Below are 27,527 nucleotides of genomic sequence, written 5' to 3'. Positions count from 1 at the left end.
GACTGTCCTTTACTTTTAGAACTATTTTCTTAGTATTCTTAACATTATTTATTAAGCTGCCAATTTCCATAGCACCAAGGAAGTGTATCCTTATATAGAGGAAAAGCCTAATCTTAATTTTTTGCAATGAATTTTGCAGTGTCAGTTTCCTCCACAGCACTTCTGCACATTTTAGCATGTCCTGTCCTATCCCAGAGTAGTTAAAGAAAATAACAAATCTTGAATGCAAGCATTATCAGGTTCCACAGTGCCTGTAGCAGTGTGCAAGCAAAGATTAAGCATATCTTGCAAAGGTGAAGACAGGATACTTATTTTTATTTATTTCTCTCAGTGCATATCGTTATAACTCAAGATTGACACCTCCAATGCACAACGTTCTCTTAAGCAGCAGGTTAAACAAACTGCTGAGACAGATCCTTTCTCTGATACTGTTTCCAAACAGTGTGGTATTGTTCCCCTGCCCCTCAGAGAGGCCACCTGACTGACACTTTAACAAGGGAATATTTTACATTTACCAGCTCAGTCCAGCTACATATACCTAATTTCCCTTGTGAGGTGAAATGGTTCTTGTTAGAACCACATCAAGCAGAATATGAAAACTCTGAAAACCCACTCTTTATGTGCTAGACAGTCATTTATCAAATTAGCTGCTGGGAATATCTGCTATTAAATACAGTGTAGGACAAATGGCTTTTCTGTAAATTGCAAGACTTAAATGGAGCTAGTTATTGCCTCATGCACTACTTACTAGCAACATGATTTACATGAAATTCCAAAATATGGGTCAGATGTAGCTATGTCGTTAGAAGTATGGATAACACAAGAAAACCAATAACAAATGTCTCAGCAAAAATCCCTTAAGAATTGTCTGCTGTCACTGGGTAGCCATCAATTTTATAGTTAATAACTACTGAAAGAAAAATAAATGTATCAATGACTTCCAAAATGGTTACTAAATTATTGCAGACAATAATTTAGAATACCAAAAATAATTTTAAAAAGCTATATATGTGTTTAAACAACTATGCTTCTACGTTTTCATTATCTATTAAGCAACTTTTTTTATTAGCCAAGATGTAAAAAGCAGTGGCACTTACTTATAAAAAAATACATTTTCCCTATGAGGGAATGCCCATGTAAATGCCCGTGCTTTGAAATCTCTCTTGTGTATCTTTGCTAGTGCACCTACTTTCCTCCCCACTCCTTTTTTCCCATGAGTGGCTTTAGGAGAAATGAATATGTATCAGATTCTCATCTACTCTGATAAAATTAAATAGAAACAACCATCCAAGTATGTTACTTTTCTGAATCGGATGTATTTATTATTGCAAGAATATTTTATTGTGATATTATGCATCTGCCAATGATTCTCCTTTTCCTGCCTTCAAACAGAGAGCAGATGTGCCTAAGACTATGTTTTTAAGTGCCAGGAGATCTCATACAAAGAAAGCAGGGACTAATGAATTGGACCTTTTAAGCTTCTTTCTCCCTCCCACACCTTCCCCTCGGGAAAGAGATGTTAAAACACAAAGATGCCTATAGCCATTGGACAACATGCATTTTCAACAATCAGTAAGCATACTGGTTTGAGATGGAAGGATTACCTGAGGTCCTCCAGTATGTTTCTTATCCATCATAGGAGATTAATTATGTGGCATACACCTATCTTGCCTTAATGGCTGACTCCTGAACTTTGTGCAGAAGTAGAAAAATAATATACCTTCCAATATAGCTATACAGCATTTCATCCCAGTTCGTATGGTGGAAGCAGAATAATACTTGCATATACCATCAAGAATCATGGACAGCTATTATGTAAACCTGTTTGTGTCCAACAATTTGAAAGAGGAGGAAGGAGAAAGAGAAATGTAGGGATGATCTTAATATAGAATTCAGCCAGTAAATGAGGAGGGAGAGAAATTCCCAATTTTGCCACAGTGTTGGTCAAACCACCTAACTTCTGCCAATCTCACCTTTCTCCTTTGTTAAATGAGACTGAGCAGCGTCTCCCAGGTTCCTAACACTCTCACTCTGTTCTGCCTCTCTTCATGGCCCAGGCTGCACCAGTATTCGTGGCAAGCTGTTTTGTCTTTCCCTTCTATTCCCATTTTGATGCCAATGGGGTAGCACTGAGAACAGACAACTGTGCAAGAGCAGAGGTATAAAGATGAGCTGGGGAGAGCAACCACAGGGAAAATGCTGTGGGTAATCCAGTCAGCATTTTAAGGGCTGTCTACATATTGGATATTCTCAGCTGGACTTTGGGTTTTTTCTTAGTTTATTTGGCAAGAAGTCTCTACTGAATGTGTTTGCTGAATGTGAATGCCAAGATTTTACAAAAGGTAACAACTTCACCAAATTTGAGCAAATTTTCTCTGAACTATGAAAGTCCCCAGCACTATGGAAACTCCCTCTGCTATGGTTTCCTGAGTCATACCATGAAGGTGCTAGAGCTCCTCACATGCACATGGGGTAAATGACATGTCTTCCCAATAACCTTTGGCTGAATTGTTTTTGATGAAATAACTCCAAAGATATATTGAGTCTGTGGCAGACTTCTGTATGGAAAATTTCAATTCTAATAGTTCAGGCTTGGCAAAGTTATAAACAAGGAAAATAAGGTTGTATAATGGGAAGAATGGAAAAGATGAGATGTGGCAATTTCTTCTCACATGTCTGAAGTTACTAGTAAGTCTATATTATAAAACTGTCAAAATTTGAGACACAGATGTCTGTGAATTCTCTCATCACTGTTATCAGTGACATCATCCTCTAAACACTTTTATGCCTGACCACAGTCTGCGTTCCAGTACAAGAATGCACAGATGTGTGGTGAGGCACAGGGGAACTGCATTGTGCCCTGTACCCAATTACCATAACTCACAAATGAAAACTTGCATGATGACTTGAACTGTAGTAAGCATCCGCAGCTCCTACACACAACTTCTCTGTTGCCTACACTAGTGTCAAAAATACTCTGTCCACACAGGTGTGACTGTACTGTAGGTTCAAGGAAAGGAACCATATGGGTTTTATACTGCTCAATCTCAATCCTATTAGCAGTGTTTGGCAAAGTATGTACTTCCATATTATCCCACAGGTGATAAACTTTACAGCCCTGTTCAGCTTGTGCACACCTACTGTTATTTAACCTTTGTTGAACCCACATAATGTTCTTGTCTCCCACTAAACTGACAAGCCCCACAGCCACTATGTGCACCTTGGACCCAAGCCATACAAACCAGTACTGGAATGAGGTACCTTTCCTTCAAGAAAAGGCATTAGCGGGCAAAAGTGCTCAGCCCTCCTCTCCATTGCATGGCCACACCAATCACTTGGGCTCAGTCTCAGCTCTGGGAGCCTCCTCTAACTAATCCTTCATCTTCAGCAGGGCTGCACTGCACCGCATGAACACGGCTGCCCTGCTTGCACGGACCTCCAGTGGTTACTGGCAGTCCAATAGCTACACTAGAATAACTTGAATTATTCTCAAAGGAGTGAGGGATCAATACGCAAACTTAACTCTGTGTCAACCAACATTTCTGCCTGGTACTACAATTAACTCTACCGTTTACTAGTTAAAAAAATAGCAGTAGAGTTAACCTCAGAAATGTGTATGTGATGGAGTGGGGACCTCCCATGCTACAAAGCTACTACAAAATACACTACAGCCTGGGTATTTGGCTGACGTGGTAGACTTGTCAGGAGGATCAAGTACCAGGCATGTGGGTTTTCATGTAGGTAAGAGGTGAGGCTAGAAGAGAGAATGGCTTGGAGAGGGCAGCCCACCTGGACCTCTGAAAGGTGGGAGTGTGGACAGGGGAGCGGTGTGATGGGAGTCCAGCAACTAGAGGCTGGAAAACAGGGCTGTCGCAGTCTGGAGGCCTGTCTGTGAGAAAGGAGGCTGAAAGAGAAGCCTGTTAGGGCCATGGATTTATTTGCTTTGTGGTTCTAATAGAATTTGGCTAAAGGACTCACCTGAGTTGGAAGGGGATTGGACACTTGTAGTGCCTGGGATGCAGTGCTGAGTCACGGCTGTAGTGGATGTAGGCTGAAGATCTGTGTAGAGAAATGGGGACAGAACAGCTGCTTTTTCTTATCATGCCACAAGGGAATGTCTTGCATGGCCAGTCTAATCAGAGACTAATCTGAAATGCCCTCTCTATACAGTGATAAAGAGAAATGACTGAAATTTCTACCTAGAAGACCAGGCAACAACACAGAAGGAACAGGCCCCAGATCATCTTCAGAAAACCCAGCAGTGGCAACAGAAACAGTTTCTGCACCCTCTTAGGAAAAATGGACCTCTGGAAACGATGTGGCTGCAAAGACAAAGGCTCAGATAAGCCAGCTCCAGCTTCAGAGACTACTGGTCAGCTGACAGTCACCAGCAGGCCTTTGAAAGGACAGGCAGAAAAATATTAGACAGAAAGACGTCAGGAAATGGGTGATCCCATTTCTGTCAGGAGAGGCTCAGGCAGCATGCGGGGACTTTGACAGCTTCTGGCGGCAACTAGACATTTTACTCCCAAAAGAGCAGTCTGTCTCCTGTCCTCACCCTCCTGCCCTCAGCTGGGCATCCCTCCAAGCTCAGTCCAGGTGTAATGGAGTGGGGCCAGCTGAAGCCTTTGTGGCTGGCTCAGGGCTGGGAAGTGAATTTCATTCACACCCACTGGACTACACTGCCTTGGAGCTTTTCTATTCAGTTCTGTAGCAGAGAACTGCATTAGCCTAAAAAGAAGAGCCATGGAAATCCACCCTTCGCAAACAGCAGCTCTCTTTTAATGCCTACAAGAATCAAGGGCTACTTGCCCAAAGTCTGCTTCTCCTTCTCTGCTCCAGCCCATGTATAGGCTGACAGAAGCTCTGTCATCCCACAAATTTCTTGGTGACAGGCTGAACCTTTCAAGCCGAGCTGGCTTGGCCTAGAGGATTTAAAAGCAGGGGGAGAGAACTTGGTGCTTTAAGCCCAAGCCTTTTCCCGTTGTGCCTTTTTCCTGCCTACAATAAAGAGGGGGCCATTGTACATGCTGCTGAGTTCTGCTTGCTTGTACTAAGCAGTTGCATGAAGGCTCACTCCCATATAGTTGTGTAAGGAGCTAATTATGATTTTGTAATTAGCCATGTGAAAGGACAGGCTGAGGAGGGAAGCACTGCATCAGCGGGTACAGAGAGGTCCCTGGTCAGAGCCACTGAACAGTTGGCCAGGCAGATAGCTAAGACTGTAAGATGGGATCAGAGTAGATATGATCTTTATAGGGAAGGAAATAATCAAATTAAATGAGTCACAGCTTATAAAATACACAAACCAGTTGGATACTAGATAGGGGAGCTAATAGGACATAGTCATTATATTACTGTGGGGAAATGTCCAGAAATAGGTGTTCGAGCAGTGAGTTTTAGCTAGCCTTTGCAACCTCTCCTTTTTGTTTTAGCAGATACACAAAAACAGACTGTATTTGTTTATACACACATCTTGACTGAGGTGTAGATTTATTTTTACACTAGGAGAACATTTGTAAACATGACAAGAACATCTGATGGGTTACTAAATTGAAAAGGAAATGCGTTCTCAAAATTACTTCTTAGGTCCTGAAAACAATTCACATGCAAATATCCTGCTCTGCAGAGAGGGAACTCATTAACATTTTTAACAGCCTTGCATATGTTTGGAACAAGAGTCCCTGAAGAAGAATACTGGTTGCAAACGATCACCCTGTGAGGTCTGTCAGGAGGGCAATGGTTATACCCAGCTGCAGCTTCATCCACTCCGCTTAGTTCTACACAAAAACAACAAATATTCATGGACATATCTGAGAGGACTGACAGATCTCAAAGAACTGGCCCCCAAACTCTCTCTTTTGTACTACAAGGAGACCAGCTAATGGAGCCAGAGCACTTTACACCCAGTAGCCAATAGATAACCAAATTGGCTGCTTCTGTGGCAGTGTAACCAAGAAATTGATGGAGTTGCCTTTCCACGACTTTCCTAATGAACTTCCTGAAATGGCAGGTATGATACAAATCAGCCATCAGCTCCATTGTCAGCATCAACAGCTGGTTTGCAAATGCCGGCACATAGACTTTTGGACTGTGAAGGAGCCACGTGCTTTGGATCCTGCAGGATCCCTGTGGAGAAGACGGGCACCCTTGCACAGTGCTCCAACTATGCATAACCCTCAGGAAGAGTGGTGGAATGGTAGTCTTCCAGAGTAAGGGGACCTTCAGACAAAATTTTCCAATGCAAGTAGGGGAAGGCAAGGAAGAAGAAATGTCTGGGCATATCTTAGTATGCAAACTGTCAGCATCCGCTGGGACTACAGTCCCTTCACACCAGCAGTACTACACAAGGAAGTACAGTGTAGGGCACAGTTTTCTGGCTGAATTAGTTCTGCAGCATCAGGCAGCTCAGGATAACCACTGCTGGTCCTACAAAACCTATCTTGTGCTTTAATTGGGATAAAGCTCTGGTGTCCTCTACATTAAAGATACATGGAAAATGGTGCTTCTAATCAAAAGGCAACACTCATTTATGATGTAGAATTTGTACCTCATTTTAAAAAATTGCATGCTGAAGTGACATAGAATACTTCTGCCTAAATACCACAATTCACTGAAAAACAGGAGTGAAAAATGTATCCTTTTACAAGGAGTTTGAAGGGAAGAACAAGGATACAACAGTTGTGATCCCTCACAAGTTAGGATTTTGTAAAATGGGAGAACTCTGAGGGCTTCTGCTAACAAAAAGGACATGGGGAGCTTAATTCCACCCTTACTTAGGTGAAAGAGCAAATGCCAACTGTTTTCAGTGGGAACTGGCTCGAACCTTCTCTGCCCACAATGTAAAGACAATTTTAAAGTTCTTGTGTGTTTTCCCAAGAAACCTGATTTCCACGGCTTCTCTTATGCTTATGAAAATATTTGATCAGCAATCATATTCAGTACCTCAGATATATTCTCCATGCATATGGAAACAATTGTAATCATCATTCACTCTCTCTAAGTCAAACACTTTTGACAACTAAAATATTGTCTTTTTAAAGCCTTTTGAAAACTTAATGCAAATCATTCACAGACCTTTGAGGATTTTTTGGGGAGGTGAGGAAGCAGACATGTCTGAAGGTTGCCAGGATACCACATACCACTAACTCCTTGCCAGCTGCAGCCCTGATAACTTTTGGAAAACTGCTTAGCACATTGAAAACTGAGGCTGTAGTTGAACGATTACTGTCTTGCCAAAGTCAGCCCATGTACCTGAAGCAGCACTCTCCTCAGCCAGAGAGGGATCAGCCAGGACAAAAGACCAGGGATTTCCCTGTCCTCTGAGAAAATTCTGTTCTTGGAAGCAAGAGACCCTCAGTCTTCCAGAGTAATCACTTTTCTCTGACAGACAGACAATACTCTTGTTATCAGAATGGGCAAACTGTTTCCTTTGCTCTATATTTATATGAAATCAATTTGGGGACTTTTTCAAACAAATGATACAATACACTTACATTTGTTTGTTATATAGATACAGATATAGATATATTTGCTAATGTAAGAAGAAGGTAATGTTGTCTAAACAAATGATACTATTCTTTTTTCAGAGGGACATACAACCTCATGGTGACATATAATTACCTGCATCATTTTCAGCTTACGGTATAAATAGATGTGCTGATTTCTCATTTAACACTGGTCATGCCAGATTCTCATCTGCAATAAATTAAAGTAGCCAGAGAGACCACACTAGAAATCTATTCCAATTCATTTCCATCATAAAATGCAGAATTTATTATTTTCAAACTGCAGCCACAAAGACATTAATGGCCTCATTTTGTCACTGGTATAGAAGAGGACAATAATGACAGGGTAAGTCCTCACACAGTCATGTAAATTTACTAAAGATCTAACCCAGCATTTTTTACGCAGCTTTGTTAGAGCCCTCAGGTTCAGTCTCACCCTATTTTAAACCAGTCCCTTGAAACTGAAAGGGGACAAACATCCAGTGGGCAAATATTTTGCTCAGCAGTAGCTGTTTGTGGGATTGTGTTCCTGCTCATTATCTGATAATAGTCTATGGATATTGAACCCCTTGGACTAGCTTTTGGTACAGCAGGGGGAAACATACACATGAGCACATAAACACAGAGGCACATTTTGTGAGAAAACTCACCACTGCTAGAAGCATCGTTGAGATTTAGCAGCCCACCTCCGAGCCCTCTGTAACTATGGTAACTGTAGGTCCCATTTCCATTGATGTACAACACCTCCTGTGTGCTGGAAACAGCTGATGTTGAGTAAGTGACCTGGGCCTGCTCTTGTTTGTATTGTTTGTCAGCTGGAGCAGCCTCATCCTGCAAAAACAATGAAAGGTTTCAAATTGTTGTTACATTTCACCTTGCATGAGAGAGGCTTTTCCATTGTTAAGACTTCCCATCTATTGCTTTCAGAAAAGTATAATACACATTAAACAAGCACAGACATGTTTCTGATTGACAGGTTATCAGCTGAAAAGAAATAATAGATACAGGTAAGAATAGAGGCTTCCCACAAAATCTGAGAATGTTTATTTATTTGTGCTCCACTAGCTAACCATACTGTTTCTCAAAGGGGGAGATGCATCCTTTCACAGTCTCCTCCAAAACTAAACTCTAAGTAGAATAACATGGGAAGGAGCAGGAAAAAAAAGCATTACTTTGTGGCTATAGGAGTGAGTCTTCTGAGTCAAAGAATCATCTTTCTCAATGAAGTAAACCAATACAGAACACATCAAGCTTCTTTTAATGCATTGGTCTCAGAACTAATGGAAGGAACAGCACAAAACGAACCCACTGTTGATGTTTTCAGAGGGCTGAATGAGTGACCATCCGTACAAGGGCGAAATGGAAAAGATAACTCTACCAACATGACCTGAAAGCATCTGTAGTCCGTGTATGAGCAGCAACTGTTTGTATGCCATGGCTTCATCTCATGCTGTTTGCCTCTTAGATGCTTGCATAATATTGAGCAGGATTTAGCAGAACGGCCCTCTAACTTTGCCTTAAAGATGATCATGTTTAAGGGAAAAGAAATCTCTTTTTCCTATCTATGTTTTTGTCAGCTAGCACTTAGACCACCTCACCTCCATTCGTGATCACAGAATGTCCCTGTCGCAACTCTAGTAATGACACGGGTGAAAAATAAAGCATCAAGAAAAGATTCAATGCATTTTAGCAGCTGAAAGGAAGGAAAATTATAAGTATTTGATCCCTCAGCCCACAACACAGATATGAGTGTTGAAGTTTCTGATTTAGCCTTCAATTGTATTTGAATTTTTTTCTTTGTTTCTTTTTAACTTTTAGACTTTTTTTAATGGGCCTGATTTTGCACTGTTATTCGATGAAAATTTATTTCAGTGATTTCATATAAAGTGTATCCATGAAATATCAGGATTTAAAAAACACAGATCTTTTCAGAGTAGTTAACTGAACAATGATCTGGTAGTAACACCTCCCCTTTATGTAATATTTTGTCCGTTTTATGCTTCTCTCTTCTGCACAACCCTTTCATGGTTGCTAAATATACCAAAGTTATTAAGAATGTTATAAATTATCTTAAAGTCTTATTTCAATGTTTATTTAAAAATAAGACTGTATATACCAGCACAGAAGGATTGAATAGTTAGCACCATGGCCTAAGTATCCAGTTTCTGTGTCTAAGCAAAAAAACCTCTCAAGTAGCTTTCATTTTTCTATTAGGAACAGAAACCAGTTCCACCTCTCAAATATGACAGTATCAACTTTTCTGAAATGAAGGTATCCCTGTCTTTTAGTTATTTATTGGTTAAAGAGACTTGGACACAACTGAGATGACTCACAAGAAAGAATATATATTATTAACAGAAATTTTAATATTTAATACAGAACATGGAACCATCAGATAATTAATTCCATAAACAATCAGGATGGGACCTCTTGGGCACTAATATAGACTGAGGCAAAGCTTTGCATTGTTAAGAGAATTGGCCAATACCGAAGTCTCCTTTGTATTTTCTTAAACAATATTAGATCCAAATAAAGGTCAAAAATTACTAAGTATTTTTGCCAGGAATTCAACTTTAATATCACTTACCTTTTATCTCCAGAGGTCATTGCTGTCTCTTATAAAAGAGAATATATTATATTCTATGAGATTGATAAGCCATACAATAAAGTTATATCTTGGTGAGAAAGCTTAAATCGTCATCAAATCCTTAACATTCCTTAACATTCACGAGTCTTGTATCTTTATTTCTAAAACTAGATGATACTTCCTGCCACAGACTCACTCAGGGCCTCATTCTATTCTCACAAAGATCCAGCAGGGATCTTCCAGCAGATTTATGAAGGACTGTACTACTTGCAAGGGGTCCAGTGCAAAGGGGACTAACTCTTGTAAACTGCCAAAATATCCTGCCTAACTGTACAGACATCCACAATTTTGTAACTACCCGATTTTTTAGCAATAAATGTACTGGAGTCTCCAGAAGAACTACTGTGCAGCCAAGAAATGCCAGCACCAGAGCTGAGCAGAATGTCTCAGGGCCTGCCTCCTTATCCCGGCTGTCTGGGACCCGCAGATTTGCTGTCCCTGAATTTACGTGTGAACCCACCTAGGCAGTGCGCTGAAAAGATAACAGTGAATTCATCGCAGAGCTGATGCACTGCGCTTATTGCGGAGCACAGAGCAAGCCGAGTCTGGCCAGTGGGCAGAGCCAGGGTGCTGCACATCAGTTTATACAAGCCCGCATGTTAGAGCGCATGGCCAAGAAGCAGGAGACCCGAGTTCTGGGTCCACATTGCAATACAAGGTGAAGAGGTGGAAAATTTGGGGTGCAAGGTCTTTGCTAGCAGTGGTGAGGAGGGGACTTGAACTCAGAGCAACCATCTCCTAGCAACCAGGCTAAAAGCAAAGCTGCCGTGGGAGTTGGAGCTGAAGCTGTGCCACTGTGTGGAAAAAAATGCGCAATTCATAGGGCTACCGAGATAGCAAACAGAAAGGGAGCATGACTCAGTTGCCTTGGGAGGCTTCCAGCCCTGCTCCCTTCCCGTCAATACCTCTCATTCAGCAGCTCCCCAGCGCATGATTCACAAGCGGCTCCGGCATCAACATCAGGAAGCTGAGCCTGGCACTGTGCTGCCAAAGGATGAACTTTGTGTTGTGCTCCCCACTGAGCACGGCCTCGTGACACGCTGCGGCAAGCCATGGGCTGGGGGTTGTAGGGCACCCAAGTGTCCTGGTGGGGAAGGCATGTCCCCAACAGGTGAGCTCCTTGCAGCTGGGAAGGATGCTAAGCCCAGGACTCCTGGGTCTGGGGTATGAGCTCTGATCTCCTGGCCCCAACACAAAAGACAGCTTCCTCCGAATATTTATATTTTTCAAGAGCAGGCCAGTCATCTGTGCCCAGACGATGATTATGGTGCCACAGATTTCAGACGTGGAGTCTGGGCCTTACATAAGCGCTTAACACAGCACTTCAAGATGACTAAATGCAGAAGCAGGTATTTTGTACAACATCGTCCAGTGTTTGCTGAACTGGCTTAGCTCTCAGCTCTAGCTGTAGGATTATGAACCTTCAGCCTCATCCCAGGGGCTAGGTATTACCTCATTTACATTCCTAAGGGATTTAAACATTTTTCAGAAATCTTTTGTACTTCAAAAAGCATGACTTTTTCCTTGCACCGCATTGAGAATAAAGGACCCAGGCTCTTTTTCTCTTGGGGAGGGAGAACATGAATACAATATTCACTTTTACATACCTGACATTTACTCTGCACAGACCTATTCTCTTCTTTCTGTCTTAATTGTCTTTGCTTTTAAACTAATGTAGAAATTAAACAAACATAGTATTGTTCCAGAACGGAGATTTTATTAATATTCTGTGTTAGTTGCTCAGCACTTCTTGTAGATAAGCCTTCCCCTCTATATGATATTTATATTGCAAAAGCTTAAAAAATTATTTAAAATATGAAGCTTTTTGATATCTTAATTCCATAATAATCAGTAATGATTAACTAACCATTTATTACCAAGCTTAACCTAACTAACTGGAACACACACTGGTCTAATTCATAACATTTATAAAACCCGTCAAGTATTAACAAACCATTTTAAAGCTATTTATAATTTACCTTTAATGAGAAGCATGGACAAGATGCAGATAAAACATTTGTCTAACTAGAATTTGACATATACCATCTTCATTTTGTCTATGGCAGTGGAAAGAAGTCATACTTCTAACAACACTTCTCTTCTTACTTTACCTTGGAGGAGAAGCAATTTAGATCTTGAGCATATTTTCTGGAAAATGACGGAAATTGCAAAAATGAAAAAAATACCTTCTAGGTACAAAAGCATGCTGAAATACAAAGTTATCTATTCACTTGAAAAAGTGGAAGCATGAAGTACATACTATGATCCTCAGCATGGTATGTATAACACATATCTATGTTTCACTTTTATGCCCAGGTCTGTACTAGAAGGTAAACATATTTTTTTCTTGAAAGAGTATGTTTTTGTTTTACCATGGAAGTGATTAAGTCATCTTCTAAGGACAGTACATGCTTAGAAAATATTTCATGAACTATTGCATAACCTGTATATTGGGGGGGGGGGGGGGGAAACTTGCTCTGATTGATATTCTAAGTAGCTAAAGACTAGTTTGAAAGGAAATACCATCCACAGCAACATGGATGCTAGTGCAGAACATCATGACTGTGCTACACAGGGAGAGGCTCACTGGCTGCATCCTGCTCCCTGTGCCAGAGGAGGCACAGCATTGACATTTCTCTTCAGAAAGTCCATCATGGAAGCCACTAGCCATAGCTCCTTTCTGTTCCCCATCTCTTTCACACCACCACCTCCAAAATAATAGAAGAAATTAATAGCTTGTTAAAATAAAAAGCTCTGCCAACTCTATGCCACTGAGTTTTGATCCCATATATACAGCAGTGTCAGAAATCTATGCACTCTCATTAAAAGCATTGCTATTTCTTTGGCCATTGCTCCAGTGCTACCAGTAGGCATGTAAATCCCAGAGGAGAGTGTTTCTGCAGACCAGCTGACATGGACAACAAGGGCTGACCAAAAACCTGACCAAACTTTTACAACAAGGGTGCAAATGGTAATGTTTTGAAAATGGCAAAGGTGGCAACATGCATTTAACTTATATGCCCTGTCCACCAGACTGACACATCAACAACTTTGAGAATGTCAGCTTTGAACTGCCCCTAGGTCAAGGTGAATTCTTCCACTCAATTAGAAGAGAGAAAAAAAGCAAATATATTTTTGCCTTATGTTGCTTAATATTTTCTTTTTGAATATGTTAAACTGTCGAACATGACTTCCTTGTTGTTCTTGTCAATAAATACTTCTCTTAGAATACCATTTTGAGGTTAGAATTGCTCAAATGCAGATTAGTCTTCAAACAGATAGGCAAGCCAGGGACCCTACGTTTGCATATAGCCTTCCATTTTTTCAGCAGAGGGGAAAAAAAAGTCATTCACATAAAAAAAACAAATCATGCTTTCATGTGCTTTACAAAAAAAATTTAGCCACAATAGCCTGTAGTGTGGCTTTAGAAGAAAGGAGATAATGTTTCATATATTCTGCCATTTGGAATACACCAATTTATTTCTACGATTTTTTAATCAAAAGCAAAATAAACAGAAGTACATGATAAAACCACATAGCGCTTTTCAAAGAATGCCCAATTAAGCTTCACAATACTCCTGTTAGGACTTTTATCACTGCTTTTCGGATGGTGAGATTCTGACAAGAAAGGCAACCTTCAGCTAGCATTACCTAATACGTAAAGTGCTTGCATTCTGCAGCTGTAACAACATAATGGACTTCTTGTGTAACTTATTATTATTTTTAAATCACGTGGGAAGAAGCTCAAATTCCATCAGGGGACATCCTGCTGAATCTGTAGGGCGTATCTGCAGAGCTGGAACCCCTCCAGCCATCCTCAGCCTCCTGTGCAGAGAAGGAAATGTCAGGGGTAAGCAGCCGCCGTCGCCCACACGAAGGAGCATAAACCACAGGATTCCTGGCTTCCATTGCAGGGTCCGGGCAGTGGTGAGTCCTTAGAGACCCAGACATTTCTGCCACTTCCTCTCCCTAAGACCTGATAAAATTCACCTTGTGCTCTGTCTCTTCAAACTTTGCTCATACGGGCTCTTCAAAATCCCTGACTCCTCATCCCATCATCCTTGCTTCTCCAGTTTCATCTTCTACTCTTCATCCCAATTGCAGTCTCCTTGCCTAGAAAATCTTCATCTCTCCCTTCCAAGCAAGTCTCTTGCTCCCTGACCCCTGAGTAGCTTCAACTACTCAGGCCTTTTCATTTCCTAATTTGTACTTAATCAGCATCTCACTCCCCTATGGTCTTGTCTGAGATTTTTTCTTCCTCCTCAGATTCGTTTAAATCTTGTAATCCTCAAAATCCTATCCCACAAGAAGCAAAGGCATTTTCCACAATTAACTAAGACAGATCCTGTTTTCAGCCCACATTATTTTTCCTCAGTCATACCTGACCCTTGGACACCACTAGTTCTTTATTTCATCTGGTTACAATTCCCATTATGCTCAGCCAGCCTCAGCTACTCCCTCATCCAATCCCATTTCATAATCTCACTTTCCCTTCATCCCTTTTCGTCTCTGATCCCGTCACGGTTCACAGCCCCAGCACTCATCCTCTTCCCTCAGCAATGAGATCAGCTAGTCACACCTGCTGAATTTCAAATAATCTCAGAATTTAGCTACTTTGTGTAAGCAAGGGCATCGAGAGGCACATCCTTGGCATAAATGTCAACACTGTAGTGTCAAGACCAAACACAAAACTTTAATTTTTTTTAAGATATGGTAAATACATTTAAGGACCAAACTACCCTTAAAGGACAAACCTTTACCTATTCTTGGAAATGGCTGACATTTTTGCTAAAAGAGTTCAGCAGATGGAAGACATACAGAAAGGAAAATGTAATGCCTCATGGCTGAAGGTCAGGAAGTTATTATCAAGTATTTTAATACCTAGCATTTTAATACAAAGTGTCAAGTAATCTTAATAAATGATGATCCTACCAACTGCTTGAATGATACATATTGTTCTAAAAAAACCCATACCTTTCATTAGCTTTAATTACATTAAATTAATTTTCTAGTGTTTGACTCAGCTTTTAATTCTATGACTGAATCCTGGGAGCCTAGGCAGCTAAAAATATTTTGGCATATTACAGTGGGCAAAATTTTCCTTAAACACTGCAGTAAGACTGTTGACTCTGTTTAGCAATGATGGAAATGGTATTTCTGTAAAATGATGGATGTGAGCTTTTACTTTAGTTTTGGTTTCCATTGCACATTCTTTCTCCCCTCTTCTTTTACAGTTGTTAAGGCTTGTGTTGGGATTACTGCTCACTAAAAACAGCCTGTTCAAGAATATGGAGGCCTGAACAAAATACACAGACGCACACAATTCACCGAGTATGAAATCCAAATGAAGTTTCCCAGCAGTGCTTTGCATCAGTTGGCCTTCATATTTAAAGTACTGAATACTTACAGTGCTTTAAAAGGACATCTTTTAATATTTTCAGAGGTACAAGACTGTTCATATCTGTGACGATCTAAGCATGGAGGCATGGGAAGGTTTGCAGAATAAGATATTAATCTTCTCCTAGACTAGGAGAAGCATTTTTGTGCCCAAAAGCTGATCTAATAAAAGATATTACCTTTCCCTGCAAGCCTTATTTATCTTATAAAATGAAGAGCAAAAGCCAGATGTTCAGCTGAAGTCAGCATAATTTCAGTATCTGCATTGAGCAAAGCCAAGCATCTGCCACAGGTTCCCTGATCATTATAGTTAATTTGTATGACCTGTTTGTCATGCTGCATACTGCTTCCACACCTCAAAACCATCTTGAATACCATTCTCCAAAATTTTCCATCCCAATATTGAGTGATTACTAACCCAAAGTTAATATCTGCCTTAGGTTACAACTAATCACACTGAACTTATAACTGAAATCTGAAAATTGAATTGCTAGATTCTTTATAGTCTATTTAGCAAAATATTTAAAACATACCAGAGATGTATTTTATCTGATGGTTAAAGTTATTCTCTGATAACTTTCCAAGACAGATATCTATGCCAAATGTTTCTCCATCTTTCAGGCTGGTCACAGGATTCTTTAAAGTTATCAGTCTGCTCCCAGTCCCACAATCCGTTGTTCAAAATCATCAGGCTAAATAGACTCAAAAAATAACTGTCTCTGGACAAATTCCTTGCCCTTTAAATTCAGTTGTCCTTCATAAACAGCATTCCAGATCTTTGTCAGAGGATAAGGTACTAGAATTATGAGTGACTGCTTAGCACAGCCAGTGGAAAGGCTCCTCAGTTTTTCCCCGAAAGTATTAAAAGTAAATTTAAGCAAACTGCTTTAAATAAAACACAAAGTCAAGTCTAAATAATCTCTCAGAACTCAAGGCAGTTATTCTTTAGATTGGAAAGTGTTTTGATAATTCGGAGATGGACTTACCTGTGAAAGTAAGAGGGCCATAATTGCCTTCCTTGTGCATGCACGCTATTTCTCCTCTGGTAAGGAACAGCTAGGGGACTGCAGAGTTTTCTATTTCTCATCCTTTGTATTCACATCCCTATCTTTCTCAGACACTCTCCCTGCTTTATTTTCTTCACTCTTGCATACTTAAATCAGGACGAGAAATGCCACAAATACAACAGAAAAAAATTGTCATATATGAACAGAAGAAAATCCTGACAAATCTCACAAGCAAGTTTGTTCTTGGGAGACATACTGCCCCATTTTGCAGCTCCATTCAGCTAGGCTGAACACCCACAATTCAGTTGCTAGTCTATCATCTTACCCATCATTACATGGAGAGTACACCAGTTTTAGCTTAGGGTTTTCTGGCACAGTAATAACATTATATGAAAAAAATGCTGCTAGCATGAAGATGCAACTGTAAGATGTTACTACCAGAAGTCAAGGTATTAACGATGACTTTGCTGTGAAGTCCAATATCAAAATAGTTTTCATATTTTAGAGACAAAAATGATAAATATAATTTTTCAGATGGGGAGGAAATATTGATATACTGGAGCTAACTTAGGTGTAACAGAGAGTCCATTTAGGCATCTGAACTCCCTGTAATGGCACTGGAGAAATGTGGCAACTTGAATGATAACTGTCGGAATGCTAAGGTAGCTGCCAAAAGTTTGAGTATCTCCAAAGTGTCGTCATGATACAGGCTATAAGGCAAAGAAAAGCACCATGCTTCATTTTCAGATTAGAAGGGTAGTAGGTTCCTTCTGCATTCAGGTTAGTAACGCTGAAATGAACTGCTAGCATCTCTACTGTCACCAGGCACCAAAAAATGACATATGTCAGTGTCTGACAAAAAATTAAAGCATGGGACTGACTTGAAAAAAAGAAGATCAAAATAAAAAGTTGCTATTGTATAGAAGAGAGAGAAAAGCAAACCTCGATTTCCTGCATTTCTGATAGAATGACATATTATTTGTAGACTGAAATGGGCATGTTAACCTTAAATAAAAGGCTAGTATTTTCACATTGCAGTGTTCCAGTCTTGCTTTTTCATCACTGCACTTCCCCTGCAGAACAGAAAACTTTTTTGGAAGAGATACTCAGATGGCTATTGCAAGGAGTTGTTTGAGAATCACTTTTGTTGGAGCAATAGCAAAGCGGAGGAATCATTTTTCATATCACTGTCAGTTTTAGCCAGTTCATTATCTGTTGTGACAGAAGAAGAGCAGATGAGGTTTCAGAGGTCACCAGTGCTGGTGGGCTGGCATGGAAACACAGATAAGCTATTGGTACAGCTTAGATGATTGTGAAGAAAAGTCACTGGAAAAAGAGAAACTGGATTCTTCTAAACCACACCTCTCCCTGTTCAAATTAAATAGGATAGCATTTAACTTTATCTGCGGTGCTTAGGATATTCTTGCTGTTCTTCAGCGAAGTTCTAGAGAGACGATTTTTCAACATGCATTCCCGATAGTGTACTCTTTTTCCATCAGAGACTAAGAAATAGTAGAAAGTGTGACTGAGTGTAGCAATCACACTCGAGGACGGAAAGTGTCCTGCAAGTTAACCTTCCATGCAACCCCTGCTGGTCTTGTCTTAGGTTACAGTTAATCACTCTCCACAAACTATTCAAGTATTTCCTGTTGCATCAAAGATGGAAATCTGAAGCATCGACATGGCCATGCTCTGGATTTGTCTCGAGAATCTTAACATATGAAAAAAATATTTAGCTAGCTAATGGCTTCACCACTAACAGTATCAATTGAAAGTGGTCTTGATGGGTGGATAATGCAAGAATGCATAGCACACTGCAGTGTGTAAGGAGCAATAACTCCCTCAGTGTAATTTTAATGATTATGAATATTTCCGGGCATGTAACAGGCAGAACTGGACCTGCTTTAAGTAGCAGGAGTGGACCAGTGTCTGAATTCTGGCAAAAACCCTACATACTCTTTGCGGAATGATTCAAATAAACACAGGCATTTCACTGAATACATATGACATTTACCACAAAGAAAGCCACATCCATTTAAATTCAGATAAGGGGACAAAAGTGCCATGAAAAGAACAGCCGAGCCTCCAGAGCTGCCATTTTCTGTTTTGTAAAGGAACATACGACGAGAAGAGCAGGTGGAATTTTTTTTCCTCCACATCACAGCAGCAGGAGATTTATTACATTTATTTTTTATTCCATTAATAAGTAAATTTATTATTTAGTATGCAGCAAATGTATTAGGCCTCATACAGAATTTTTCCCTTCAGGATAGGCAGAAAACAAAGGCAGATTTTGACTCTCACCTAAAGAACAGCCCAGCCCAGCCTTTCCCTCAGGGCTTAAGATAAATTACTGATTTAGGCCTTGTTTTAGTACTTGACCTTGAGAATCCCCACCTCCTTTCTCAATTTGAATTTCCCTATCCATGCTCAGCCAACATTTTCTGGGAAAGAAAAGCCAGTTTTCCCCAGGAGACTGCATAACTGAGTCCTTCAGCCTGCCACAGAGGATGGGATTAGAGAGAATATGAAAGGATCTTTTCCTTGTACCACCTCCAGAGCCTAAAATAGCTAAAGGCAAAAGACAACATGGGAGCAGGCTTGCTGAGCCAGGCCCTAAGAGAGCTCATTTGGTAACCGCCTGATCCTAAAACTGAACTGGTGGATAAAGAATTCCAGGTCGACGATGCTCCTTCTGAAATTAGATTAGCAGAAAATCTGAAGAAAACAAGGGCAAAACGTCTGTAAATTCAGGTTTCTGCCCAGGAAAAAATCTTATGTTTCTGTATATCCCCTCTCATCCTTTCAAAGCCAATTTCACTGGAGTGGCCAGCAGCTTGCAGAACACAAATACTGATGATTTTTGCTGCTTCCTCATGGACAAGCAGTACAAACAGATGAGTCTGAATATCTGACCTTTCTTCCAAACAAAAACAGTATAAACCACATGAAAACAATGTCATCTTTCCCATCCCATGAGAAGTTTTGCCTGCAGGTAGTGGTGTCAAATGAATCAATGTATTATGGAAACTGATGCACGATGACAAAGACGTAGTACTTACCGCTGAACCAGAAGGATGCAAAGCAAGAGGAATTCCTGCTTCCCAGTGTACTCTTCTCATTCAAAACAAGCCTCTCTATGCCTCAGGCAGCTCCACTTCTTATGATAAGAACAAGTCTTTTTCTGTGTTTTTCATATTTATGTGTACTGTCCTCGAGAAATTATCTCAGTGCAGCACTCCTACCTGAAGAGACTTTTCCCTCCTGCCTCCCCACTGTGCCATTTTGTAGTGAATATGACGGCCAATACTTTCAGCCAGGATAGATCAGCATCATCCATTCAGTGCAGGAGGACTGTGGCACCAGAGCACCAACAGGGAGAATTTTTAAACTTGTGAATCAAATGTTTAGGGAGCATACAGGGGAAAGTGTGTGGGAGTAGTGGAGCAATGCTTGTGCCAGCTTTGCAGATTTATTACTACAGTATCATCACGGTCACCAAAATTAAACCTCCCACTATAGGTCTCTTCGTCTAGTGCATTACAACCGATATCACTCCCACCACTAACAGCATATCTTCCTGACGCAAAACAGCTTTCCATACACCTGCTAGTTCTAGGGTATGGAGAAGCAACTGCTCAAAAAGGCTTTATTGAAAAAATACGGGATATACTTTAGACTTGTTAAAGCTTTTTCCTATTCCTCTTGTGCCTCACTCTTTCTTTTAATATTACATGTATTGGACTCTGTGGCAGAGGAATGGATCAAACCATTTTATATTAGATTCTAAATGAAATTATTCTTCATTTAGAAACAGAAGATGATAGCCTAGACATGAAGCATTTGAGGTTAATGCTGAATTAACTTCATCAGTTTCAACTAATTAAAAATGTCTGTGTGTTCTGCCTTGGAAAGTTAAAAATAAGCATACTGGAGATTCTGGCATATTGCCATATTTATAGTATGTTGTCTCTTCCACAGGTAAATCTAGTGAGAGTTACAGATAGCTGTCTTTCTTACAAAAAAACACTTTTCTTTTCTTAAATAGAAAATGAACAAGTTCTTCCTTGCATGCATTTAATGATGGGTTCTTGCTTTCAACAGTAGGTTCAACATTTTTAAAGTGCTTTGTCATGTAGTCGACACATTTTGTTGTTAGCTGCTCCAAATGTGCCTTAAGACTTGAAGTACATGTTTGTGAAAATGAAAATCCTTTCCAAGAATTTAATGCATGATGTCTGTTTTTAAACACTGCCTTAGGTATAACCTGACTTTTAGAGTTTAAAGGAAAAGAGAACAAAAATCTTTAAAAAAGGATCTTAAGAAACACTGACCTTTCCTCTCTCTCCCAAACACATTTAGTAGAAAGAAAATGTTGGGCCCCTGAAGAAGACCTACTTTAAATTTTTGAGAGAACTTTATACACATCCTTTAACTTTGATACTGTGAGAGTTTTGTACTTTAAAAGAAGGATCAGTAGATAAGATGTGATGCTTTGGGGTATGGCCTTTTCATTCCAAAATCATCAAACCAGGGTAGCATAAGCTGTTGGAAGAAACAGAGAAGTGAACTTTGACTGGCCTTTGGAAGGTGCACTTTCTGGTCTGCTTCATTAATGGAGACAGTAAAACTGAAGCTTAATATGAAATACCATGAGTAATAAGCATGAAATTTGTGCACTGCAGAACAAATCTGTTCCCCAAATATTCTCATTTCAAGGGAGGATTCTTCTGGCATGATGCCTGGGCTGCCAGCCACAGCCTGCTTGGCTTTCTTGCCCTGTGCCTACCCTCTTCAGCAGCTGGTGCTGCTCCCATGCAATGCACTCAGTTCTTACTCTCAAAACTTATTATATTTTATTATCTTTTTCTTGGAAAAATATGTTTTTAAATATAGCTTAAGGATATCAAGCCAGTTGTTGAATTACCAAACATAAGCAGTCTGTGCATATATTTCTACATGCATTTTCTACACGGAGAATCGTACTGTTCTAACTAAGGAATACATCTGAATACCTTGTGTAACCGATGCTTTGAATTTAAGAGTAATCTGTGATTGTTTAAAGTCTACTAAATCTACTAATTTACTGAGCTAAATCAAAATAAGACACTCTTCTCTTGAAAAGCAAGAGTTTGCACACCAAGTTTGCACAGATTTTACTAAACTGGCCCAAGCTCTGCATGGAACAGAGGATTTATTCCCGGAAACATTACAGCCTCCCTTTGCTCTAGGCAGCAGGATGCGTGCAATGAAGTCATTAGCTAAATACAGGAAAGCAAAGACAGAAAATCAAGTTTTTACATATTGGTCTCTATCCTAAAAGCTTCTAACTGGTTAGAAAAAGCTTCACATTTAATATCTTGCCATATGAAAGGGAAGGATAAGTAAAAACATCTCCATTGCTGGCTTTCAACATGAGAACAGGAAGAACAGACACCCTGACTCCAAAATCTCCACCTTTGGGCCTGAACTTTTACATCTACATTTCCACTGGCTTTTCCTCTTCTGTCTCCCTCATGGAATATGACTAATAAAGGCACAAAGAAGACAACTGTTCTGCTCCCTGTTCATTCCCACTCAACCTACAGCAGGAAGAGTGATACAGCTGCTTTAAAGTTACTATCCAAGAAACAACTCGCTACTCCATTCCCAAGCCTTCAGCTTTGTCAGCCTCCAGAATGGAAAACTTGCATTGGCATTAATTGTATTTCATATTCAAGATCTTTTTGCAGCTCTGGGTTTTTAAAGTGTTCTCTGAAATCAGCAGATTGAAATTCAAAATATATGCACAGCATAAAGGGCTTGGAAAAAAAAAGAGAAAACTACAGCATTTTCTAATTTAGTGATCTCTGTGCTGAGGTGAAAAATTAGCTGTTCACCTTAAGGCCTCCCTATAAATCCAAGGCATGAAATTCTTTGCAACTGCATGCTTTGCACATTCCTTTCTAAAACATGTAGCAAATTTAACGTAGGTTGGGCTGCAATGTGGCAGCAGGGGGTTTTGCCCTGTGATACTCAGTAGTCCATTCCAGCTGCATCTGCTAATAACAGAACCCTATCCAGCACTGCTGAAATCAGGAATTTTGCCACTGACTTGAAAGGCAGCAGGATTAAAAATTACAATGCATACTGCTTATTTTCTTCCCTTTGACAATATGGCCATTGCATTGTGGGTAGCGAGCTAAGTTTCTCAATACTAGTACATAATTTGATCTCTTGACAATAATCCACATGCAGCTAAACAGTGCCTGCATAACATTTTGTGCCTCAGTGGTTAAAGCATATTATTTGGAACCACAGAAGTAAACCATAGACCAACTCAGAAGTAAAATAATCATTAGGTGCAGAAGTGATGGAAGTGAACAGGGCCTGAGATGCAAACTAGCATGTGGGTATCCAACAACTTTATAGTTTTCTTATGGACCATTTTGAGAATAGATAAAATAGGATAAAGTATTGATGTTTTGAAGTCACTCCAGTTCCTATTAAGTACCTAATTACAAAGAGGTGTCAGAATGCAAAAACTGCGATTAATAAAGCTTCTGAATTGCAAGAGGCATTGAGCTCTTTGCAAGTTAAAGTGACTTTTGCCTCTTGTGGTTTTTAGGATTTCGGTTTCTATTTGGCTGCTTTTTATTAAATGAACTATCCTTTCCCCTCTGCTCTTTTCTATTGTCTAAGACAAGCCTTCCATTCTGAAGTGAAAATCAGTTTGAGCCTGATTTTTTGGGGTTCTTACATAAACATACAACAAAGAGGGGCTCCTTCCCTCATCCCTCTGCACTGTAGCCACATGTGGTCAGCATGAATGAAGTGTCTTTTCTTTCTCATCCTCTAAAGTAAATTAGTCTCCATGAAATCCAAGAGAAAGTGAACCCCTATTGCTTTCTCCTCCACCCCTTACAAAGATGTACAGCTGATGTGCTCTTCCTGCATACTGAATAGCTGTGGCAAGGATTCAGTCTCCCTGAAGCAAAACCACTTCTTCATGCGCACTCTGAATTCACTGCCTGCTTTCACAGAAGTGCTGCCTCAGAAGGGCATTCTCCAGCTCTCCACTGGGGGAGATTTTTGCATAACTCCTTTTTCTGTAACCAATATTGTCCAAGCCTACCGTTGATACGAAAATATAGAATATAAATGACAGAGTAAAGAGAGCATTTAAGAGCCCTACAGATTGTTTCTTCCTTCCTTCTAGGAGCTGCAGCGCACATTGATCAAGAAGGAGAACAACAGCACACACACAGTGGCACAAACACATAACCCTCTTCCCCTCTCCTACTGTCAGAAGTGTAATACAGGAAGAACGTGCTCAGTGTCAAGATTTAGAAGCTATGCATTAGTGGCAGAGCTGAGAAACAAATGTTCTGGCCTCAAATACAAAGGATTAAACGTCTTTTTTTCCCCTTCACTGCTAAAAAGCAGATACAGTGATCCTGAAATGGCCCATGCCCTCACTGCCGTTCAGATTTTTAATTAGTTTCTTCCAAAACAGTTTTACAATTACCTGTAATTTGTCCGCCAGTGATTTCCTTCCTTCTTAATAGGGACACAAACAGTTCCTGGTCTGTAACAGCCAGACATTTCTTTCATTAATAAAATTGTGCTTGAAGAGTCTTTCCTTAGGTCAAGCCCCTCGTTACATGCACAGAAATGACACTGTAAGTTGTATGGAGGCAGATCATTAACATCTCCTTACAAACCTTAATTTCTTTAAAAATGGACATTTAGAAATTAGAGGTAAATGGAAGGAAACACAGTAGCAGTGATTTCCAAGTGGCAGTACATGTGCACTTCCATTAATATTCAGATGTTTTGCATTAGCACAGAACTTGTATCCAGTCTGCAACTGGCACTTGCATCAAGCTGCTCTATTCAGGTTGCTGCTATGACAACTATCCAGAGGCAAATGTCAGGTCAGCTGCCAGCATATGTGTCTGGGCCATAATTGCTTTGTCAGAAACCTAATAGCCACCTACTCCCACTCCTCTAACAGCTAAAAGCAATATTGTTAAAATTACTAAATTATGTGATATTCTTAACCCTCTATTCATATCCTACTAGAGCACCGAAAATTTAAGATTTGCTGTCATTTTTTCTCCAAAACTAGAAAAGTGGAGAAGAATGTGTCTACCTGCAAATTAACATTCATTTATGTTTCAGTGTAAACCTAGGATCTTTAAACTTTCTCTTCCTTGGGGGTTAGATATTATCTTTCACTCTGCTACGATTATTATTGATACTTAATTTGCATGGCTACAAATCACAGCATGGAAAAAATTACAGCTTTCATCTTGATGAAAAGTTTTTTCAAAAATGTATTCAATGTGTATCATAAAGAACTGCTTCATAGCATCATAGTACATCTCTCCTATGAATCTGAAATGAAAAGCTCAAATAATCAATGTTTTTTTTTTCTTCAGTTTAACTTTTATAATTAAAGAAACTGGTAGTCTCCATAGGGCTCAGAAAAATCACATATATATCTATTCTAATCTTACATTGTACTTTTAATCTTATGATTAAACAAGAGATTTAACATTTACATTGAGACAATTTTTCCTAGATACTTAGTAGATAGTGAAATACTGAAAACAGAGATAGAGATGTAGAAACATCTGTCTTGCAGCTATCTTCAAATATGATCTCATATGAAGAATTACAGAAAATCTGTCTGTAAGTTCACTAGAAGAGAAATTGTTTCCCATGAACACGTGGAGACATATACATATCCTAATAGCTTTATTATATTACCTCTGATTGTCTCATAGGTAGTGATAAAAAATAATTGAATTAAATCAAACTAAACAGATTATGAGTTTTACATGAAAAGTATTATTCTGACGTCTCTGCACAGTGAAGGTATGAGGACATGACCTTTGTCAGGCTACAAAGTTGTCTCACTGTTGTTATTTTCAGCTAGTTTGTCCATATGCCAAACAACAGCCTTTAAATTCACAATTTTAAAAAGGAAAATGGAAAAAAACTTTTTCTTTTCATGTATATTCTATAAAATATTGACTGACAAGCACTTTGTGAAAAGCTTACTAATTTGAAAAGCACCAGCTGTGGCTGAGAATGCGTTGATTAGGTTGGGAGATATGTAAGATAAATTTTAAACTCTCTTTTGGCTCCATTTGTAATTTGCTATGTGACTACAAAAGAATCATAAATCATATGTCCGACTAGTTTGGACACAAGTACCGATGAAGTATATTCAGTCCACTCCTTTGGCTACCCAAAAACCCTGCATGCTATGGTAGCCCTTCCATGACATCATTGACTGAAACAGAGGCCAAATTGCTAAAATAACATGGATTGGCTTAAATCCAGAAGATAATCCAGTCCACTGGCTTCACAGACATATGTGACCACTATTCTCCTATATACAAATATAATAATGAATTCTCAAAGGCTCAGATTCCTAACTGTTACCAATCAACATGTTGCCAACGAAGCTACGTCGATTTTCTAAATGATCCAGCTATCTATATACAACATGTCTACAAAAAGGGTCATAGGGTTCTTCAGACAATATTCTATGATTCATTTCTGCTGCTTTCTCCTGTTTATCCTCCCCCTGCCCTCCCCAGGTTCTTAGTTTTTTTTCTTAATCACAAAAAACTTATTTTGATTAGAAGAATAAATACTTGATCATAAGTTTTGTAACATGATAGCATGCAAAAAGAATCAATTCTAAACAACAGAACAATGAAACATAATACATCTATTGTATAAACCTCGTGTCCAAATAAAGATGAAGACAGTTTTTCCTAGTATCATTCTTACTTGCTTTTCCAAATGAAGATTTCCCTTTGTCACCTTCCTTAGGAAAAATAAAGAGGCAGGTGTTCTCATACGCATACACTAATGTATATAAATTATTATTTCCACTTAGATCTTCCCATGAGGAAGACAACTGAGGGAAAATACCGCTCTTTCACTAATATCACCTCAGAGTATTTGCTGACCTTGGAAGATTCAAAAGTCAGAAAACTCATGCATCAATACCCGGAATTCTCCTTGGTCTGTCTGATTTCAGACAGGAGGGTAACAACACTAACCCAGCTGCACTTTTCACAGAGAATCATATCCCAACACTGCTCCAGGCTGTTTTATGATGAGTTTTTATAAAAACAGCATCACATATCTACCTTCTCTGAAGAATCCGAAATGGACAACATTTAAGTTCTCAGAACAAAGCTTCCCTCTCTGTGACTGACAAGAAGCAGAGCTACCCGGCCAAGGACTCTGCAGCAGCCGTCCCCCAGAACGGGCATCCCAAATGATGTTCTCACTGCAGATGACAACGATCACAGGATGACTTTTTCCACTTTCTATTTATTTAATTATTCTTCCCTTGCCCAGTCAAAACACAAATGTGGTTTGTAGAATGAAGAAAGCAGTAAAAGAAGTCATCCTGTTCACCAGATGCAATGAGAGCAGGCAAAGAGGTCTGCACTTCAGCTGCCATTAATTTATTTCAAAACTCCCTTGTTCACAGTAGTCCAGAACCTCCACTTCAGTGCAACTGCTTCACACTTAATATTGCTTGAGATGTAATAAGGATCTTGCAAGATTATTCCAAGAGAGCATCCCAAGAAATCATCAAGAAGCACAGCAAATCTTATGGATTCAGACAACGCCTTTTCTATCTCTGACTGAAGCAAGGAATAAAAGGTCAATCTGATTATTGTTTGCACGTTTGAGATAAATTGCCATCAAAACACAGTCCTCAAAATTCAAGACTGGAGTTACTCTTTTTTAGAATCCGGACTCAGTGGAGACAATTAGCAGAGCAGAAACCAAAAACTCTATAACCACTCTGTAACCACCTCCTGATCTGGACTGCGGAAAGGTCAGCCAAACCCCGCCCAATGTCAATGGTCATTTCATCTTTTGGCAGCAGCACAAATAAATCTACACAATTCCAAAATTTAATCTATAAAACTTGTACAATGGAAGAAA

The 27,527-nt window shown here is 39.6% G+C and overlaps 1 protein-coding gene across 5 annotated transcripts in view; it reads right to left on the bottom strand.

Moving 5' to 3' along the window:
• NOL4 (nucleolar protein 4) overlaps positions 1-27,527 on the bottom strand; it is a 194,329-nt gene that overhangs the window by 5,546 nt on the left and 161,256 nt on the right. For 3 of the 5 annotated variants that reach the window (XM_026102988.2, XM_026102990.2, XM_064507591.1), the window contains 2 exons: positions 8,159-8,339; positions 3,979-4,059 (listed from right to left, as the gene is read on the bottom strand). In XM_026102988.2, coding sequence (XP_025958773.1) covers positions 3,979-4,059; positions 8,159-8,339 — 262 coding nt within the window. The remainder of the gene's footprint in view (positions 1-3,978; positions 4,060-8,158; positions 8,340-27,527) is intronic. The other 2 variants (XM_026102989.2, XM_026102991.2) reach the window with 1 other exon arrangement.

Source organism: Dromaius novaehollandiae, chromosome 2, assembly GCF_036370855.1.
Source record: "Dromaius novaehollandiae isolate bDroNov1 chromosome 2, bDroNov1.hap1, whole genome shotgun sequence".
NCBI lineage: Eukaryota > Metazoa > Chordata > Aves > Casuariiformes > Dromaiidae > Dromaius > Dromaius novaehollandiae.
This window is presented reverse-complemented; position numbering and strand designations above follow the sequence as displayed.